The sequence below is a fragment of the Pseudophryne corroboree genome, chromosome 4 (assembly GCF_028390025.1).
Source record: "Pseudophryne corroboree isolate aPseCor3 chromosome 4, aPseCor3.hap2, whole genome shotgun sequence".
NCBI classification, from domain to species: domain Eukaryota; kingdom Metazoa; phylum Chordata; class Amphibia; order Anura; family Myobatrachidae; genus Pseudophryne; species Pseudophryne corroboree.
Window position 1 is genome coordinate 731,230,872 of NC_086447.1, and position 21,626 is coordinate 731,252,497.

A 21,626-nucleotide genomic window follows, 5' to 3' on the forward strand; every position below is an offset into this window, starting at 1 on the left:
ATAGTTTTCTCACATAGGTGTTTCAATAATTTATTATAAGGCTTGTACTGTATAGAGATAATTTTTTCCTCTTTGTTTCAGCAGTTGACTGAGAATTTGACAGTATGTTGCAGTTTAGTTTTATATCCCGATGTCTGTGTGGCATTTTGAAATCCCGGTGTCTGTGTCGGATTTTCACGTGGATTGCATCCAGTAGGTTTTCTAACCTTATAAATCACTGTTAAAAACCCCCCAGAGAAATTACAGTTTAGAACATAAATTGCCACCAAACCTGGCGATGATCTAGGGACCGCGGGCACCTGCATATTGGGCATACACACTGTGGGCAATTCAGAGTTGATCGTAGCAGCAAATTTGTTAGCAGTTGGGCACAACCATGTTCACTGCAGAAGGGGGGGGCAGATGTAACATGTGCAGAGAGAGTTAGATTTGGGTGGGTTATATTGTTTCTGTGCAGGGTAAATACTGGTTGCTTTATTTTTACACTGCAATTTAGATTTCAGATTGAACACACTCCACCCAAATCTAACTCTCTCTGCACTTGTTACATCTGCCCCCCCCCCCCCCCCCCCCTGCAGTGCACATGGTTTTGCCCAACTGCTAACAAATTTGCTGCTGCGATGATCTCTGAATTACCCCCACTGAGTGATATGCTGCTCTGAATCGGCCCAAAACTACGTATCAGGCCAATATCAGCCCTGTGTGTACCCAGATTAACACCATTTGAATATATTGATTGGCTACTTTTTAATGAATTTACATTATATATTGCAAAAGAAACCTCTAAAAAATTTGGGCTTATGATGAATCCATGCCAATGAGATTTTACTGAGAATCTCGTACAGTGCGCGTGAGCAAGTGTTTATAATCTAAATACAGGTTGAGTATCCCATATCCAAATATTCCGAAATACGGAATATTCCGAAATACGGACTTTTTTGAGTGAGAGTGAAATAGTGAAACCTTTGTTTTTTGATGGCTTAATGTACACATACTTTGTTTAATACACAAAGTTATTAAAAATATTGTATTAAATGACCTTCAGGCTGTGTGTATAAGGTGTATATGAAACATAAATAAATTGTGTGAATGTACACACACTTTGTTTAATGCACAAAGTTATAAAAAAATATTGGCTAAAATGACCTTCAGGCTGTGTGTACAAGGTTTATATGAAACATAAATGCATTCTGTGCTTAGATTTAGGTCCCATCACCATGATATCTCATTATGGTATGTAATTATTCCAAAATACAGAAAAATCCGATATCCAAAATACCTCTGGTCCCAAGCATTTCGGATAAGGGATACTCAACCTGTACTCCCTTTCATAAACAGAATGTATTATTGTGCATTATGCTGGATTGCTATCTACTCAATTAGGTAACAGAACTCTAAAGTCAGTAGCGTGAGCTCCTCTAGATCAGGATTTCTCAGACTCTGTGGGCCAAATATTCATAATGCACTGGTGACTATAGGTGACATGCACTTTCAGTTAAAATTAATTCCAATATGAATTGTCATTATTTTCTTTCAAATTACTTAATAAGGTTTAAAAGGCGTACTTAATAAAATATTAAAATATTTTATTTAAAAATAAAAAAAAACATAGGCCCCCATTATAAAATAACTTACCACCACCATTGACAATAGACCACCCAGTGGTCTTAAATTCTGTTAAAGGTAGCCCCCCCCCCCAAATAAAAATATATTTGAACAATTTAAAAAAAAATATTTAAATATTTTATGTAAAAAAATATACATACAGTATATTGGGTATCTCGCACCCACCTTCTCTCACTGTGTCCATAGGACCGCGTTGTAAAATTAATTCTCGTCCCAGTGTCAGTTCCCTCTACAGCAGATACAAATCCCCAGTAGCATTAACCGCTCCCAGCCAATAGTGGTGATAGATCTCCGGTGCCACAAACCACCCCCACCCACCAGTGTTCATAGCCCCCCCCTCCACGATGTGTCACTATATATTTGTATAACTATTTAATGGTCTCCCCTAGTATAGATAAAACATTTTTGGGGGGTATAACCCCTCTCTCCCCCAGTACCAAAGGATCACCCTCTGTTTCCATACACCCCCACCCTCATTATTGCACCTCCCAATCTGCATCAGGTGCAACCGAGTCAGTGAAAGCATGTGATCATGCCAGGTAAGTGGTTATAAAAATGTAAAGCAAATGACTCCCCAAAAGGACGCTCCAGTATATGGCTCATTCACAGTTTTATTATTTCAATAATTGTGCTTTGAAATGTGCATAAATACATTTTGTACACTACAGAGGTTGAATTATAAATGCAATTTGTCTAGTGTTGCAGAAACCTTTGCATACAACTGCATGTCTACTGATATTCTTAATTTCAATTACATGTATCCTGCCCGCTCTACAGGAAAACCTGAGATGTTAACTGGCACTAAAAATGCTTGGCTTGTGATTCTAGAATTGCTTTGGGGAATTGTTAAATCCTTATAATCTACTGTTAGAATACGTTAGCCATTTGTCTGCATGTGGGCTGTAAAGATAAAATCCTTTCCAATGTGCATAACATTTGTGTTAGACAAATCAGTCACATTTTTCCTTTTTTATTATTATTATTATTATTATTATTATCCTTTATTTATCATTTTCATTATGTTTGCTTGCCCTCTACTGCCACCGAATGCAGAATATCACTACAGGTTGAATATCCATTATCCAAAATTACAAATCCCACATTTTTGGGTCCCCTACTGAGATATTGACATAGATAGGTATAATCCACATCTATCTATCTATCTATCTATCTATCTATCTATCTATCTATCTATCTATCTATCTATCTATCTATCTATCTATCATTCTATCATTTTATATATATATATATATATATATATATATGTATATGGGTTCCCTGGGTCAGGTCTGCTTACCCCCCCTAAATCTGCACACATAGGAACCATGCGGCACTCTCTGTATATCAAATAGAAAAATAGAGTATTACAAAATTCATTGAAAAGTGCATACCAGGTACCGACATTTCAGCGCCGCGCAGGGCGTTTTTTCAAGGTACAAAATGCTGCAAGTAACTTGCAGCATTTTGTACCTTGAAAAAAACGCCCCACATGGCGTTGAAATGTGGATAATATATATATATATATATATATATATATATATATACACAAATGATATCTCTGTGGAGCGCACTTCTTTAACGTATTAGGTAATTATTTGTCTAATGATAATACTTTTTCTGAATATATATATATATATATATATATATATATATGTATATATATATATATTTATAGATAAAGAGAGGATGACTTTACAAATTTAGACACCCATATTTAAAAAAAACACGTTTTTATTGTTAAGACAATGTAGTTCAAAATCACATTTGCAATAAAAATTATAATTGTTTCCTTACAAAGTAATATTGATAATTAGGAATACAATTGTTTGTTCAGTTTATACATTTAAAATTAATAATAAAGATCCATTCCTCCAACGCGTTTCGTCTTATAGCGACTTCTTCAGGGGTTTTTCTAAACAAAATTTTTTTTCTTATTGAAAATGCTCTCAAAATTTGAGGAGATGTTTCCTTCTTAAGAGGTTATAGAAAGTGATCTTTTGCTCAAACCAATTATTATACTAGATATAAATCTGGATTAAATTTGGAAGATTTGGCATTTAGATAAGGTAATTTCTACAGTATGACAAAATTTAGTCGGATTCCCTAATTAGGACCATCTGATTTGCTAGTATCAGTATTCGTATCCAAAAAGAGGGCTTTTAGCTGTTACCAAGCTCCTTTCAATTCTCCAGCAGCAATCCTATTTCCACAGTATGACAAAATTTAATCGGATTCACCCTAATTAAGACCGGTATCCGTTCACATGGTCGACCATGTTATAGTCGACAGTCATTAGGTCGACCACTATTGGTCAACATTGACATGGTCGACACATGAAAATGGTCGACACATGAAAAGGTCGACATGAGTTTTTTAACTTTTTTTTCTTTTGGGGAACTTTTCCATACTTTCCGATCCACGTGGACTACGATTGGAACAGTAATCTGTGCCGAGCGAAGCGGTAGCGGAGCGAAGGCACCATGCCCGAAGCATGGCGAGCGAAGCGGTGCACTAATTGGGGTTCCCAGTCACTTTACGCTAAAAACGACACCCAAAAAAGTTTAAAAAACTCATGTCGACCTTTCATGTGTCGACCATTTTCATGTGTCGACCATGTGACCATGTCGACCATGTCAATGTCGACCAATAGTGGTCGACCTAATGACTGTCGAACATAACATGGTCGACCCATTCATACCGGAACCATTAAGACCATCTAATTACTAGTATCAGTATTAGTGTCCAAAAAGAGGGCTTTTAGTTGTTATCCAGCTCCTTTCAATTCTCCAGCAGCAATCCTATATGTCTGCATACATGGGAATCCAAATGTAGAATCATTCATCATTATATATTATACAGTATGTCATAGGGGACCCAAAAATGTGGGATTTTGGATAAGGGATACTATACCTGTAGTCCTATTCTTATTCCTTTTTTGTGTCTAAAGCTGTATGAATGTAAGGCCATTTACTGGAAATAACGGCTGTGTTTCTAACAATGCAGGTGGGATCTCTATACCAGAGGTAAGGAGCAGCTGCCAATACAACAGACTTAAACTCGCCCAAAAGGAATGTTACCGGCCTGTAATTCACAGTGTCACTATTCAGCAAGCAAGGTTCACAAGCAGTTTCTTCAACAAATGTGAGTTTTTCTTTTCATTATTGAAAACTGTTTACAGTGTAATAATTTGCTAATAGGAATGTCATGTTCCTGAATGTTGATATATTTTTTGACCATAAAAAGTACGTGAAAATGTTTCCTACATCCCAGATGCAGCACTGAGGTCATGGGTTCCATTCCCACCATGGCCTATGTGCGGAGTTTGTATATTCTCCCCGTACTTGCGTGGGTTTCCTCCGGGTACTCTGGTTTCCTCCCACAATCCAAAAATATACTGGTAGGTTAATTGGATCCCACAAAATTAACCCTAGTGTGAATGTGTGTGCGTGTAGATATGGTAGGGAATGTAGATTGCAAGCTCATCTGGGGCAGGGACTGATGTAAATGGCCAAATATTCACTGTAAAGTGCTGCAGAATATGTGTGCAGTATATAAATAACTGGTAATAAATAAAATAAATGGAAATGTACCAACTTTGTATCATCAGAATATATTATAATAAGATGTCCAAAGCTATAGTATAAAAAAAACAAATATTAATTTTCAACTTACGGCAGACTTTATTTAATGTTTGATTACACACCCTTTGCCAACAATGACTGCCCCTAAAAAAAATATCTTGTAGCCATCTACACACTTCTTGTACCTGTCTGCTGGTTGTCTCTCCTATTCTTTCATTGCAATTTCTTGAAGCTAATGAATGTTTGCAGGATTTCTTTTCTGAATGGCAGATGACCGCTCTCCCCAAAGATTTTCAGTTTGAGAGATCAGGACTTATTACTGCCCACTTTAAAACATCCATATCAGTCATTCTTTTGGGCATTTCAATGTGTCTTTTGGATCTGTATTATGATGGCGGACCCTTGGTCTTAGACCCACACCCAGTTTTCTTACACTGGGTTACACATTTCGCTCCAAAATACTTTGGTAATCGTCTGATTTCATGATTGCTTCAGTATGGTGAAGGCCTCCTGTACCAGAGGCAGCAAAGATGACCAACAACGTCATGGATCGTTCACCATTCTTAACCTATAAAGCTTTTTTTGAAAGCCTATAAACAAATTGCTTGTCTACATTGCCAGAGAGTTTTCTTTTGGATTTGTCTGTCCACAGAGCGTGTGCGCAGTGGATTGTGGTTTGTCTAACTATGTTTCGACAAAGAACAGTCGTCACTTTTTCTGTCTTTTTTTATTTTTTTATTCAGCAGTGGCGTTCTTCTTGGCATTTGCCCATAAAGCTCTTCTTTGTTTAGTGTGCTGCGTATGGAATGGGCATCAGTCCAGATGGTTCCAGATCAGCCTTGTATGTTTTACTTGGTGTTTTTTCCAAGCTTCAAAGACTACTCGCATAGATTTTCCCCTTTCCCAGGGAGGTTCTTTCCAGTTCCATGAGTAGCAAACTGATTTATAACATTGCACACTGTTGAAATAGGGATGCTAGTGTCTTTAGAGATGGCCTTATACACTTTAGAGGTCTTGTGGCGGATGAGAATAGCACTACTTAGCACTACTCTCGGGCGGCTTTCTTGTCTTCCCTTTTCGGAAAATGGGAATAAAATGGCACATTAAATGTATAATTAATTGGTTATTTCAGTCATGTGAGCACTGATAATTTATCACAGGGACTCTAATTACTAATGTGTTACACTTGAGTCTAACATAGCTTCTTTCTCATACGTCCTAGAGGATGCTGGGGACTCCGTAAGGACCATGGGGTATAGACGGGATCCGCAGGAGACATGGGCACACTATAAGACTTTGAATGGGTGTGAACTGGCTCCTCCCTCTATGCCCCTCCTCCAGACCTCAGTTAGACTTTGTGCCCAGGAGTGACTGGACACACACTAGGGGAGCTCTACTGAGTTTCTCTAAAAGACTTTGTTAGGTTTTTTATTTTCAGGGAGACCTGCTGGCTACAGGCTCCCTGCATCGAGGGACTGAGGGGAGAGAAGTCAGACCTACTTCTTCTTAGTTAAGGGCTCTGCTTCTTAGGCTACTGGACACCATTAGCTCCAGAGGGTTCTATCACTTGGTTCGCCTAGCTGCTTGTTCCTGGAGCTGCGCCGTCAACCCCCTCACAGAAGCCAGAAGAAAGAAGCCGGGTGAGTATTGGAAGAAAAGAAGACTTCAGTGACGGCAGAAGACTTCAGTAACGGAGGTAACCGCAGCGGTAGCGCTGCGCTCCATGCTCCCACACACCAACGGCACTCACAGGGTGCAGGGCGCTGGGGGGGAGCGCCCTGGGCAGCAGGTTACTGAGGGTCTAAATCGCTGGCAAGAGGGACATACTAGGTGCCCGGGCACCGGGTACGATACCCCCGCCAGTGTAACGCAGCGGTCCCGCCGCGCGCCATTGCTCCCACACACCAACGGCTTATGAGGGTGCAGGGCGCAGGGGGGGGCACCCTGGGCAGCGATATATGTATATATACAGCGTGTAAGTGCTGTATATGGACCCCCCCAGCTCAACATATATATATATATATATATATATATATTTTAGCGGATATTAAGCGCGCCAGCAAGTGGCGGAGCTTAGCCCTAAACAGATTCAGCGCCATTTTCCTCCATGTCCCCGCCAAGGCTATGTATACAGTACAAACGAGGGGGGGCACAGTGTTTAGTGCTATATGGAGAGAAATATAGCACTATTTTCAATAATGGGCGTATAATCATTGTTGTGGTGCATGTATCTCCTGTGTTTTTCCTATCAGATTACCCAATATAGTTTTTAGTCGACATATGTTGACATGTGTGAGGGCTCTGTCACAAGCAGCTGTGGGGATCACTGTCTGCATCGCCGACGCCTGTTGGTACTTGATTCGGAAGATGCAGTAGCAGCAGGTCGGTAGTTGTATGCTTGTAAAGTAAACCCGGTATGGGAGACACAGTCGTATGTGGGTGCCCTGTTGGCATCAACTGTAATTATTGGGTGAAAATTAACACGCTGTAACTGCCTTATACCTGTATATGTATTTATAGGTATACATGGGGGTAGTGTTATTGAAATTTATATATGTATGCTTTCCTCAGACCCCTCGGGGTTCCAAGAATGTTATTTTTTGCCTGCTTACTATTCCCTGCTGTCGACGAATACTAGGTTTTCTGTCGACCAAAACGTTCCTGGTAGATCCACAACTGGGGCATGCCAGTACATGGTCATACACATTCAGAACACATTACTGTCACTAGGGACCTGACGGATCCAGACAATCCACTTATGTATATGTTATATATATATTTTCTCTATCGTCCTAGTGGATGCTGGGGTTCCTGAAAGGACCATGGGGAATAGCGGCTCCGCAGGAGACAGGGCACAAAAGTAAAGCTTTCCGATCAGGTGGTGTGCACTGGCTCCTCCCCCTATGACCCCCCTCCAAGCCAGTTAGATTTTTGTGCCCGGCCGAGAAGGGTGCAATTCTAGGTGGCTCTCCTAAAGAGCTGCTTAGAGAAAGTTTAGCTTAGGTTTTTTTACTTTACAGTGAGTCCTGCTGGCAACAGGATCACTGCAACGAGGGACAGAGGGGAGAAGAAGTGAACTCACCTGCGTGCAGGATGGATTGGCTTCTTGGCTACTGGACATCAGCTCCAGAGGGACGATCACAGGTACAGCCTGGATGGTCACCGGAGCCGCGCCGCCGGCCCCCTTGCAGATGCTGAAGTAAGAAGAGGTCCAGAATCGGCGGCAGAAGACTCCTCAGTCTTCTAAAGGTAGCGCACAGCACTGCAGCTGTGCGCCATTTTCCTCTCAGCACACTTCACACGGCAGTCACTGAGGGTGCAGGGCGCTGGGAGGGGGGCGCCCTGGGAGGCAAATGAATACCTATTTTGGCTAAAAATACCTCACATATAGCCTCCGGAGGCTATATGGAGATATTTAACCCCTGCCAGAATCCGTTAAGAGCGGGAGACGAGGCCGCCGAAAAAGGGGCGGGGCCTATCTCCTCAGCACACAGCGCCATTTTCCCTCACAGAAAGGCTGGAGGGAAGGCTCCCAGGCTCTCCCCTGCACTGCACTACAGAAACAGGGTTAAAACAGAGAGGGGGGGCACTAATTTGGCGATATGCTTATATATATTAAGATGCTATATGGGAAAACACTTATATAAGGTTGTCCCTATATAATTATAGCGTTTTTGGTGTGTGCTGGCAAACTCTCCCTCTGTCTCTCCAAAGGGCTAGTGGGTCCTGTCCTCTATCAGAGCATTCCCTGTGTGTGTGCTGTGTGTCGGTACGTGTGTGTCGACATGTAGGAGGACGATGTTGGTGAGGAGGCGGAGCAATTGCCTGTAATGGTGATGTCACTCTCTAGGGAGTCGACACCGGAATGGATGGCTTATTTAGGAAATTACGTGATAATGTCAACACGCTGCAAGGTCGGTTGACGACATGAGACGGCCGACAAACAATTAGTACCGGTCCAGACGTCTCAAAAACACCGTCAGGGGTTTTTAAAACGCCCGTTTACTTTAGTCGGTCGACACAGACACAGACAGGGACACTGAATCCAGTGTCGACGGTGAATAAACAAACGTATTCCTTATTAGGGCCACACGTTAAAGGCAATGAAGGAGGTGTTACATATTTCTGATACTACAAGTACCACAAAAGAGGGTATTATGTGGGATGTGAAAAAACTACCATAGTTTTTCCTGAATCAGATAAATTAAATAAAGTGTGTGATGATGCGTGGGTTCCCCCCGATAGAAAATTATGGGCGGTATACCCTTTCCCGCCAGAAGTTAGGGCGCGTTGGGAAACACCCCTTAAGGTGGATAAGGCGCTCACACGCTTATCAAAACAAGTGGCGGTACCGTCTATAGATAGGGCCGTCCTCAAGGACCAGCTGACAGTAGGCTGGAAAAATATCATAAAAAGTATATACACACATACTGGTGTTATACTGCGACCAGCGATCGCCTCAGCCTGGATGTGCAGAGCTGGGGTGGCTTGGTCGGATTCCCTGACTAAAAATATTGATACCCTTGACAGGGACAGTATTTTATTGACTATAGAGCATTTAAAGGATGCATTTCTATATATGCGAGATGCACAGAGGGATATTTGCACTCTGGCATCATGAGTAAATGCGATGTCCATAACTGCCAAAAGATGTTATGGACACGACAGTGGTCAGGTGATGCAGATTCCAAACGGCACAAAGGTGTATTGCCGTATAAAGGAAGAGGAGTTATTTGGGGTCGGTCCATCGGACCTGGTGGCCACGGCAACTGCTGGAAAATCCACCGTTTTTTACCCTAAGTCACATCTCTGCAGAAAAAGACACCGTCTTTTCAGCCTCAGTCCTCTCGTCCCTATAAGATCATATCTGCCCAGGGATAGAGGAAAGGGAAGAAGACTGCAGCAGGCAGCCCATTCCCAGGAACAGAAGCGTTCCACCGCTTCTGACAAGTTCTCAGCATGGCGCTGAGACCGTACAGGACCCCTGGATCCTACAAGTAGTATCCCAGGGGTACAGATTGGAAGGTCGAGACGTTTCCCCTTCGCAGGCTCCTGAAGTCTGCTTTACCAAGGTCTCCCTCCGACAAGGAGGCAGTATGGGAAAAAATTCACAAGCTGTATTCCCAGCAGGTGATAACTAAATTACCCCTCCCACTACAAGAAAAGGGGTATTATTCCACACTATATTGTGGTACTGAAGCCAGAAGGCTAGGTGAGACTTATTCTAAAAATTTTTTTTTGAACACTTACAAAGGTTCAAATCAAGATGGAGTCACTCAGAGCAGTGATAACGAACCAGGAAGAAGAGGACTATATAGTGTCCCGGGACATCAGGGATGCTTACCTCTATGTCCCAAATTTGCCCTTCTCACTAAGAGTACCTCAGGTTCGTGGTGCAGAACTGTCACTATCAGTTTCAGACGCTGCCGTTTGGATTGTCCACGGCACCCCGGGTCTTTACCAAGGTAATGGCCGAAATGATGATTCTTCTTCGAAGAAAAGGTGTCTTAAGTATCCCTTACTTGGACGATCTCCTGATAAGGGCATAGTCCAGGGAACAGTTGGAGGTCGGAGTAGCACTATCTCGGATACTGCTACAACAGCACGGGTGGATTCTAAATATTCCAAAATCGCAGCTGATCCGACGACACGTCTGCTGTGCCTAGGGATGATTCTGGACACAGTCCAGAAAAAGGTGTTTCTCCCGGAAGAGAAAGCCAGGGAGTTATCCGAGCTAGTCAGGAACCTCCTAAAAACAGTGCATCATTGCACAAGGGTCCTGGTAAAAATGGTGGCTTCCTACGAAGCAATTCCATTCGGCAGATTTCACGCAAGAACTTTTCAGTGGGATCTGCTGGACAAATGGCCCGGATCGCATCTTCAGATGCATCAGCGGATAACCCTATATCCAAGGACAAGGGTGTCTCTCCTGTGGTGGTTATAGAGTGCTCATCTTCTAGAGGGCCGCAGATTCGGCATTCAGGATTGGATGCTGGTGACCACGGAGCCCAGCCCGAGAGGCTGGGGAGCAGTCACACAAGGAATAAAAATTTCCAGGGAGTGTGATCAAGTCTGGAGACTTTTCTCCACATAAATATACTGGAGCTAAGGGTAAATTTATAATGCTCTAAGCTTAGCAAGACCTCTGCTTCAAGGTCAGCCGGTATTGATCCAGTGGGAAAAACATCACGGCAGTCGCCCACGTAAACAGACAGGGCGAAACAAGAAGCAGGAGGGCAATGGCAAAAACTGCAAGGACTTTTCGCTGGGCGGAAAATCATGTGATAGCACTGTCAGCAGTGTTTCATCCCGGGAATGGAAACTGGGAAGCAGACTTCCTCAGCAGGCACGACCTCCACCCGGGAGAGTGGAAACTTCATCGGGAAGTTTTTTCCACATGATTGTAAACCGTTGGGAAATACCAAAGGTAGACATGATGGCGTCCCGTCTGAACAAAAAACGGGACAGGTATTGCGCCAGGTCAAGAGACCCTCAGGCAATAGCTGTGGACGTTCTGGTAACACCGTGGGTGTACCAGTCGGTGTATGTGTTCCCTCCTCTGCTTCTCATACCTAAGGTGCTGAGAATTATAAGACGTAGAGGAGTAAGAACTATACTCATGGCTCCGGATTGGCCAAGAAGGACTTGATACCCGGAACTTCAAGTGATGCTTACAGAGGTCTTATGGCCTCTGCCGCTAAGAAGGGACTTGCTTCAGCAAGTACCATGTCTGTTCCAAGACTTACCGCAGCTGCGTTTGTCGGCATGGCGGTGGAAAGCCGGATCCTAAGGGAAAAAGGCATTCCGGATGAGATCATTCCTACCCTGGTCAAAGCCAGAAAGGAGGTGACCGCACAACATTATCACCACATGTGGCGAAAATATGTTGCGTGGTGTGAGGCCAGGAAGGCCCCACAAAGAAATTTCAACTCGGTCGTTTCCTGCATTTCCTGCAAACAGGAGTGTCTATGGGCCTCAAATTGGGGTCCATTAAGGTTCAAATTTCGGCCCTGTCGATTTTCTTCCAGAAAGAATTGGCTTCAGTTCCTGAAGTCCAGAAGTTTGTCAAGGGAGTATTGCATATACAACCCCCTTTTGTGCCTCCAGTGGCACTGTGGGATCTCAACGTAGTTCTGGGATTCCTCAAATCACATTGTTTTAAAACCAGTCAAATCTGTGGATTTGAAGCATCTCACATGAACAGTGACCATGCTCTTGGCCCTGGCCTGGACCAGGCGAGTGTCAAATTGGTGGTTTTTTCTCAAAAAAAGCCCATATCTGTTTGTCCATTCGGACAGGGCAGAGCTGCGGACTCGTCCCCAGTTCTCTCCCTAAGGTGGTGTCAGTGTTTCACCTGAACCAGCTTATTGTGGTGCCTTGCACCTACTAGGGACTTGGAGGACTCCAAGTTGCTAGATGTTGTCAGGGCCCTGAAAATATGTTCCAGGACGGCTGGAGTCAGGAAAACTGACTTGCTGTTATCCTGTATGCACCCAATCAAACTGGGTGCTCTTGCTTCTAAGCAGACTATTGCTAGTTGGATGTGTAATACAATTCAGCTTGCACATTCTGTGGCAGGCCTGCCACAGCCAAAATATGTAAATGCCCATTCCACAAGGAAGGTGGGCTCATCTTGGGCGGCTGCCCGAGGGGTCTCGGCTTTACAACTTTGCCGAGCAGCTACTTGGTCAGGGGCAAACACGTTTGCTAAATTCTACAAATTTGATACCCTGGCTAAGGAGGACCTGGAGTTCTCTCATTCGGTGCTGCAGAGTCATCCGCACTCTCCCGCCCGTTTGGGAGCTTTGGTATAATCCCCATGGTCCTTTCAGGAACCCCAGCATCCACTAGGACGATAGAGAAAATAAGAATTTACTTACCGATAATTCTATTTCTCGGAGTCCGTAGTGGATGCTGGGCGCCCATCCCAAGTGCGGATTATCTGCAATACTTGTACATAGTTACAAAAATCGGGTTATTAATGTTGTGAGCCATCTTTTCAGAGGCTCCGCTGTTATCATACTGTTAACTGGGTTTAGATCACAAGTTGTACGGTGTGATTGGTGTGGCTGGTATGAGTCTTACCCGGGATTCAAAATTCCTCCCTTATTGTGTACGCTCGTCCGGGCACAGTACCTAACTGGCTTGGAGGGGGGTCATAGGGGGAGGAGCCAGTGCACACCACCTGATCGGAAAGCTTTACTTTTGTGCCCTGTCTCCTGCGGAGCCGCTATTCCCCATGGTCCTTTCAGGAACCCCAGCATCCACTACGGACTCCGAGAAATAGAATTATCGGTAAGTAAATTCTTATTTTTATATATACATAGTTAGGATATGTGTGTTATATTGTGTATTACATTATGTATATTCATGAATGCTGAAGTAATAGTATTTCTTCTCATGTGCTGGTCGCTCTGTTGCTTAAGCTCTAGGTTGGCCGTGACGAGTTGGTCTTCGATCCTCTCAAGGAGTCCGAATGTTTATTCTCTTCCCGACGCGGAGAGAATACTGTGGAGGTCAACTCCTCGTCGACACGGAGCCCTGTCACAAAGGATCATACACAGGAAGCTAAGTGATATTTTATTTCTATACTTTGGACTTATTTGCATTGCATGCATATGGGGGAGTGTTATATTCGGATAGGCATCCGATAGAATTACCCTAAAGAGAGTGGGTAAGGTTTCTTATGTTGATTCTGCTCTATAACATTGCAGCAGGCTGCTGCGTGATGGCAGGAGGTGTGGACGGGGAAATGCTGAGGATGTCTCCGAGAGATACTGGAGGGACGGTATACAGCTGTTTGGGGATGACTCAGTTCAGTCAATCTCGGCGGATACCACTGGTAAATCTAACTTCGTGAGTTAGACTCCTTCACAACGGTTGGTGACACATTCTTTTGTGGGATGCAGTCGTTTTAACCGGTTCGATACCGTTCTTTTTTCCTTTTCTGTGCAGACAGGGGAACGTGAAAAGGTAAGAGTTCTGCAGTCTTGTTAGGTTCGCAGAAGCGGATGTCGTTTTCTATTTCTACCACATCCACCACATGTGGCTGAGTCTATCTGGCTGGACCCCACTCCGGTGGGGACTCGTCTACTACTTTCAGTTAGTCTGAGAATAGACTAGGACCTGTGAGTTGATTATAGAATCCAAAGGGGTCATTCTGAGTTACAGATGTTTCCCTTCACTGATTTTCTAATAGATCTTGCCGTTTCCCCTCTGGAAGGGGAGGTAGTACGCAACGCCATACAGAGGTGCGTCAGGTTCAGGACATTGTCCTGCTGTCCCTGTTAAAAAACAAACAAAAAAAAAACTAAGTGGTTTAAATGCGTTGTTCTCCGCATTCAGATTACCTGGGTGGTTATCCAGGATTGTCTTTGCCATTTCACCGGAGTGATGGCAGTATGATGGTTTTCTTTCAATAGTAAGAGCCATTGTTATTCTGTACTGAGACGCTCTCCTGATTAAGACGAGGTCAAGAAACAAGTGGTACAAATCGTTGTTCTCTCTGACTGTTCTTCAACACAGGGAATGGCTGTTGTTCCCAACGACGCAGATGTCGGAGGTGGGTATCAGAGTAGATACTGACCGGTTGAGGTTCTGTGTTTTTCCTGTGGAAAGAGGCCTGAGGATCCAGAGTCAGATCAGATTTGCTGTGACAATCCATCAATATGTTCCGTTAATGAAGCAGATGGGTGCGGCCTAAGAGGCCTTTTCAGTGAGCTGGTCATATGCCAGAGTGGTTCTCAGGGGACCAGTTGGAAACATGGTCTGGGTCTCGCCTGCACATGCACAGGAATATAATCCTAATGGCCAGGACATCGCTCCTGTGGTGTCTGCTCGGTTCTCACCTTCTAGAGGGACGAAGGTTCGGGATCCAGGTTTAGATCCTGGTGTCCATGCATGCAGATCTCCGAGGCTGGGGAGCAGTTCTTGCAAGGGACGTAATTCCAGAGGAAAAGGTCAAGCTGGGAAGCTGGTCTGCAATAAGCTTTCTTGAATTAAGAGCTGTTTTCGACAAACATATTCTTCGTGATCTGCCCGTGTTAATTCTGTCGGATGACTTGACAGCAGTGGCGTAAGTAAGCCGCTAGGGCGGAACAAGGCGCAAAGCGGCAATGGCAGAAGATGCAAAAGTTTGCCGCTAGGTGGAAAGGCTGGTAAACGCTATATTAGCAGTCTTCGTTCCGGAGGTAAACGACGGAGAACTAGATTTCCTCTGCAGACGCGATCTCCAGCCGGGAGAAATACAGTCGTCATCGAGAAGTTTTCACGGAAGTGACAAGTTTTTGAGGAGTATCTCAATTGGACATATTGGCGTCTCGCCTCAACGAGAGGCCTCTGGGATATTGTTCCAGGTCAAGGGACGCCCTCGTGACACAGTGGGTGTTTTCAGTCGGTCTATGTGTTCCCTCCGCTTTCACTCTTTCTGAGGGTGATAAACGTAAGAAGAAAAAAGGTTCAGGCGATCCCCATTGCTCCGGTCTAGCCAAGGAGGGCTTGGTATCCAGTTTTGCATGATTTACTCATAGAAGATCCCTGGCCTCCTCCTCTACGTGAGGAACTGTTACACCAAGATCCGGGCGTGTATCAGGATTTATTGTGGCTGTGTTGGTCGGCGTGGCGGTTGAATGCCATATCCTAGTCCGAAAGGGTATTCCCAGTGAAGTCATTTCCACACTTCTTCAGGCTAGAAAAGAAGTAACGGCAAAGCCTTATCACCGTAGTTGGCGTAAATAGGGGGCTTGGTGTGACTCCAAGAAGGCTCCTATGGAAGACTTTCAGCTGGGTCGTTCTTCTCCATTCTTTGCAAGCAGAGGTGGATGCAGGCCTAAAGTTAGGCTCCATTTCAGTGCGGTTTTGGCCTTATAAGTTTTCTTTCAAAAAAAAAAAAAAAAGAAAACAGAATTGGTCACCTTTCCGGATGTTCAGACTTTCTTGAAAGGCGTACTGCACATCCAACCTCCATCTGTGCCCCCATTGACACCGTGGGACCTTGACGTGGTGTTGCGTTTTCTTGTGTCACACTGATTGGAACCTTTATGAAAGGTTGTGTTAAATTTTCTCTCTTGAAGAGTGGTCATTTTATTGGCTTTGGCGTCCGCAAGGCGGATGTCGGAAGTTGCGGCTTTGTCTCACAAAAGCCCCTGTTGGATCTTCCATGTGGATAGAGCGGAATTGAGAACTCGGATAATAGTTCTGCCGAAAGTGGTTTCTGTGTTTCGCAGAAACCAGCCTATTTTGATGCCTGTGGTTACTTAAGCATTAGCTGATTCAAAGTCTCTCGATGTAGTCGGGGCTTTGAATTTTTATGTCGCCAGTTTGGCTCAGATTGGGGAAACAGAGGCTCTGTTTGTTCGGTATGCTCCCAGCATGATTGGGGCGCCTGCGTCTATGCAGTCGGTTACACGCTGGATCTGTGATACTATTCGGTGTGCTAGTTCTACGGCTGGATGGCCGTTACCGAAGTTGGTGGAGACCCATTCTACTAGGAAGATGGGCTCTTCTTGGGCGGATGCTCGAGGAGTCTCGGCGGTTCAACTTTGCCGAGCGGCTACTGGGTCAGGTTCAAACACTTTTGCTAAGCTCTACAAGTTTGATACCCTGGCTGATGGGGACCTCATGTTTGCTCAATCGGTGCTGCAGAGTCGTCCGCACTCTCCCGCCCGGTCTGGAGCTTTGGTATAAACCCCCCATGATCCTTACGGAGTCCCCAGCATCCTCTAGGACGTATGAGAAAAAAGGATTTTTATACCTACCGGTAAATCCTTTTCTCTTAGTCCGTAGAGGATGCTGGGCGCCCGTCCCAGTGCGTACGGTGTCTGCAGTTATTGGTTATGGTTACACTCTTGTGGTGATTCTTTTCGGCTGTTGCTGACGTTGTTCATACCATGGCATGCGTTATCTTATTATTGGTTGTGTTGACAGACAGGTTGTGTTACATATTCTCTCAGCATGTGGCTATGTATTTTTCATGCCGTTGGCTGGTATTCTATTGAATGCCACGTTCTGCGGTATGTTCGTGGTGTGAGCTGGTATGACACTCACCGTGTTTAAACAATAAATTCTTTCCTTGAAATGTCCGTCTCCATGGGCACAGTTTTCTAACTGAGGTCTGAAAGAGGGGGCATAGAGGGAGGAGCCAGTTCACACCCATTCAAAGTCTTATAGTGTGCCCATGTCTCCTGCGGATCCCGTCTATACCCCATGGTCCTTACGGAATCCCCAGCATCCTCTACGGACTAAGAGAAAAGGATTTACCGGTAGGTATTAAAATTCTATTTTTTTTATATTTGAATTGCGCAAAAAGGTTGCCAATAATTTGTCTTTTTAGAGGTTTTTTTTTTCTCCTATTACTTTTCCAGATTGTTATTGTTTTAGTCTTATCTATTCTGTGCCAAACACGAGTGTCTATAGCTCAAATCTGCTCACTACAGATGTGACTTCTAACTACTTTGCTGCAGTTGTGCAAAACACTTGCCAGGCTCACTCGTGCCAGGCGTCTCATGCTGCATGGCGTATTGAGACTAGATGCACGAGGGCACATTTGTACTTACATGCCTTTTATTTTCATGAGGTATTATAAATTGTGTACTGTATAGGTTTACAGATCTTGACAAATTGTTAGATTGTACTGTTAAAGAAATAATACGCCCAAATGTAAAATGTGGTGAAGTTTAGTAAACTATATTTGAAGTGTTTTGGTTACACCGCTGAAAGCTCAACAGACCAGTACTATCTTCTCGGCTACACCACTTGTTTCACAGCAGTGGTGCATCTTCTGAATTTCCCATTCAAGCAGGTGGGAAGCGGATGTGGGAAAGGCGTAGAAATCGCGGTTGTTTGTTCATGCCTGCTAGCCTTTTTAGCAGAGGAAAGGTCAGTGCTGCACTATTGGCACAGTTTGTTTCATTAGTTCATGAACTTCATCTAAAACTAAAAACTATGGGGGTAATTCCAAGTTGATCGCAGCAGGATTTTTGATAGCAACTGGCCAAAACCATGTGCACTGCAGGGGAGGCAGATATAACATGTGCAGAGAGAGTTAGATTTGGGTGGGATGTGTTCAATCTGCAATCTAATTTGCAGTGTTAAAATAAAGCAGCCAGTATTTACCCTGCACAGAAACAATATAACCCACCCAAATCTAACTCTTTCTGCACATGTTAAATCTGCCTTCCCTGCAGTGCAAATGGTTTTGCCCAGTTGCTATCAAAAATCCTGCTGCGATCAACTTGGAATTACCCCCTATATTTTAAGTACATTAACTGTGATAGTGAGTCTAGTTGTGCAACTTTGTAATGTTCCTATAGATGCCAAAAATGTGCCTTCACTAAAGCTGACCCTTTGCTTTAGGCCACAGTGCAATGTATATATAAAGCATGTTTGTCTTGTCTACAATTTTTATTTTTATTTTAGTTTGGGAAAGCATGCAATATCATAGGCATTGATGTCTTTGCCATCCAAGCCTATGTTAGAGCATGCCACACATGTTCTAACCATTAGGGGCTTTAATGGTGCATGATTTCAGTATTGCGCAAAAAGATCTGTTTCCCTGTTGCAAACCGTAGTCTTCAACAGTAGTATACATGTTGCACACTGATGTTTTTAGTTGTGGCCAAATTACAATTTCTAATGTGTATCAAATATTTGAATTAAAATATTTGGTACATGCTTACTGGTCAAGGAAACCTTTTCCATTCATAGAAATACAGTCTGATTTTTGTAGCTCAAGTGGAGTTTATATCTGATAATCTGGAATTTGACTAACAATACTGCACAATATTGTTGGAGGGAGAGTAGTGCAACTTTATCAACTGAGCACCGATTTGTGTATAGATGGCGTTCCTACCTTAAGGTAGACGAAGTGAAAATAAATCCCCTCACAAACCTATAGTTGTCTGCATCTGTTCTAGATGCTTGTTTATAATACATTAAATGTATACCCGAACAGAAAAGCAAAAACCAGAGACATGATCAGGTTAAATTTGTTGCAACTGAAAGATGCCCTGGGTTTAGGTGAAAGGTCTTTTTTTCCATAAAGCGATCTTAATGGTAAGCTAACCATTGTAATGCCATCTTGTGGAACGGTTTGATCTTCAAAATTATGGCACCATGATTAGACTACCTAATCGTGGAGAAATGTGATTTATAATCAACTACTGTACAGGGTTAGAGGATCTATTCATGAAACAGTGAAAAGTGAGCCAGTGGAGAAGTTGCCCATAGCGACCAATCTGGATTGATGTAACATTTATAATTTGATGTATTATAAGATACAGCTTCTCCACTGGCTCACTTCTCCACACTTTTCACTGCTTCATAAATAGACCCCTATGTGATTTAGGACTTATCATTGGCAATAGTGGACTTTAAAAAAATAATTGTGCCTCTGACTCTACGGAATTTTCTTCCCCGCACAGTGCGAGAAGACTCCACTCTACAATCCTTCAAAAATAGACTAAAGACTTATCTATTTTCTCAAGTGTTTCACTAATATCTACTGTTAAGCTTGTTTTGTATTTTGAGCTGTAAAGACAATTGTAAAGCACTTTGAGTCCTGTTAGGAGAAAAGTGCTATAAAAATATTATTATTATTATTATTATTATTATTACTATTATTAGTCATACAGGGGGATTTTGCATATACCTTTAGCATGTATTTGCTGCACTTCAGCTTTCTTTGAAGCCTGTTAACATAACACAGTAACAATTTCTGGGTCTCTTAAAGGAAAATGACATAGTGACTAGTAAAACATGCAGCATCAGTTTACATGTGAAATGGGCTTCTTTGCAAGAAATCACAACATTGCTTTGGTGTGATTTCCCTGGTGAAACATATACTGGCATTTTCATTCTTGTAAATGCAAAACAGAGACACAATAATAATTTTTATTGTAGTTATTCAGCTTTTTGTATGATTACTATTTCAACCTGTTTGATAGATTAGTTTGCCTTTTTATTGCGTGCCTGGTGAATCTTATTATGCAGTGTTATATTGCAGTACATTGCTGCCCCTTAGTGGCCTGTGATGTAGTAGCTTTTTGCACAGAGAACAGGTTGATAGTGTTGTGCTGCAGAGATTGCAGATGTAAGTTATGAAGATCTCTGAGGTGTAAATGCTGAAACTAGCATTGTAAATAGAACTTTCTGTAACAGGATTACTGCATCTCTTCTGTCCCTAACCTAAGAGGTTTATTGTCCTCTTACCGGAAGGCATGCTTGTAGCAATATAATACACAGAATGTGATGCAGCAGTCTAGTCTTCTCATTTCAGTGATTCGTTTCTAGTAAAAAAAAATTTGAGGGGGGGTTATGGTTCCTATCACCGGCTTTATTATAATGTTAAGTGTTTTTCACATTTATTCAGATTACTGCATTTATTCTTCGTTGTCTGTTTATCTGCATTCTTTTCCTTTTTTTCCAGGGCTTTCTTTACTTACATTTTATTTGGGGAATGCAATGGTGACGTGCTGAAAAACTGCCAGCCCCCCACAGAACACAGCGCCGGGATCTTGATGTCTGTGGAGGCGAGGGGGAGGGTGTGTGTGTGCGCAGTCAGCGTTGGTGGGGGGAAAGTGATGTCTGCAGTGGGGGGGGGGGGTGGCGCTGTCGGGAGTGAGGAGCCTGTCTGGGGAGACGCCCTGCTCAAGCCAACTTTTTTTAAAGTCGGATTGAGATTGTCGGAAAGGGGGCCAAAACCTGTCGGATTTTCCGCCGATCCACGTGTTTTTCGACAAGTCGGGAATTCCCGACTTGTCAGAAAATAACTGCCCATATTAAATAGGTCGGAACTCCTTCCGACAGAAATCTGTCAGAAGCTGCAGTCTTTCCGACAAGACGGTAGCTTCCGACAACTATTGAATACGGCCCTTAGGAGTAAACGTACTAACAATCGTGTTTGGTCCAAATTTAAACATGATCAGCAACGTTGGCATACGTTGACAGTTATTCAAGATCAAATCAAATTTACCAAAAATCGTGTTTGACAGAATCGTGTTTTCCGATGATGAATGCAATGGTGTTTAGTCATGTTTAATAGTGTGTGTGTTCAGTCGTGTTTGTGCCCGAACTGTAAAGTCCTGCCTTTGGACAGCTTTTATGAGTAGCTTACACAGATCAGTGTTATCTGTGTAGTGCTTCTCTGTGTGTAAAAGTCAAGAAAGAGTTAAAAATCAGAAGAAAATGTGTGGGGTCCCCCTGTATTTAATGAGCTAGCACCAGGCTTGGGCCAGCCTTGATTCTAAAAATACGGGGACAAATTGTGTAGAAGTCCCCCGTATTAGAACAAGTACCCGGCTCCACTATTATGGAGGTTCTACCACAGCCAGGGGACACACTTGATGGGGTTACCTCAGCCAAAGCATGAATTCCCCCTAACTAATAAGCACAGTTCAGGGATTCCTTGGGATTTGGGACTTC

At 43.3% G+C, this 21,626-nt stretch overlaps 1 protein-coding gene across 2 annotated transcripts in view; it reads left to right on the forward strand.

Annotated features, from left to right (window-relative positions):
- Nucleotides 1-21,626, forward strand: part of MRPS5 (mitochondrial ribosomal protein S5) — a 265,707-nt gene that overhangs the window by 50,729 nt on the left and 193,352 nt on the right. Inside the window, exons 1-2 of one of the 2 annotated variants that reach the window (XM_063918076.1) lie at nt 90-192; nt 4,630-4,767. In XM_063918076.1, the coding sequence (XP_063774146.1) occupies nt 105-192; nt 4,630-4,767 (226 nt within the window). In that variant the 5' untranslated portion in view covers nt 90-104. Of the gene's footprint in view, nt 1-89; nt 193-4,629; nt 4,768-21,626 lie in introns of those variants that run through there. The other variant, XM_063918077.1, reaches the window with a different exon arrangement.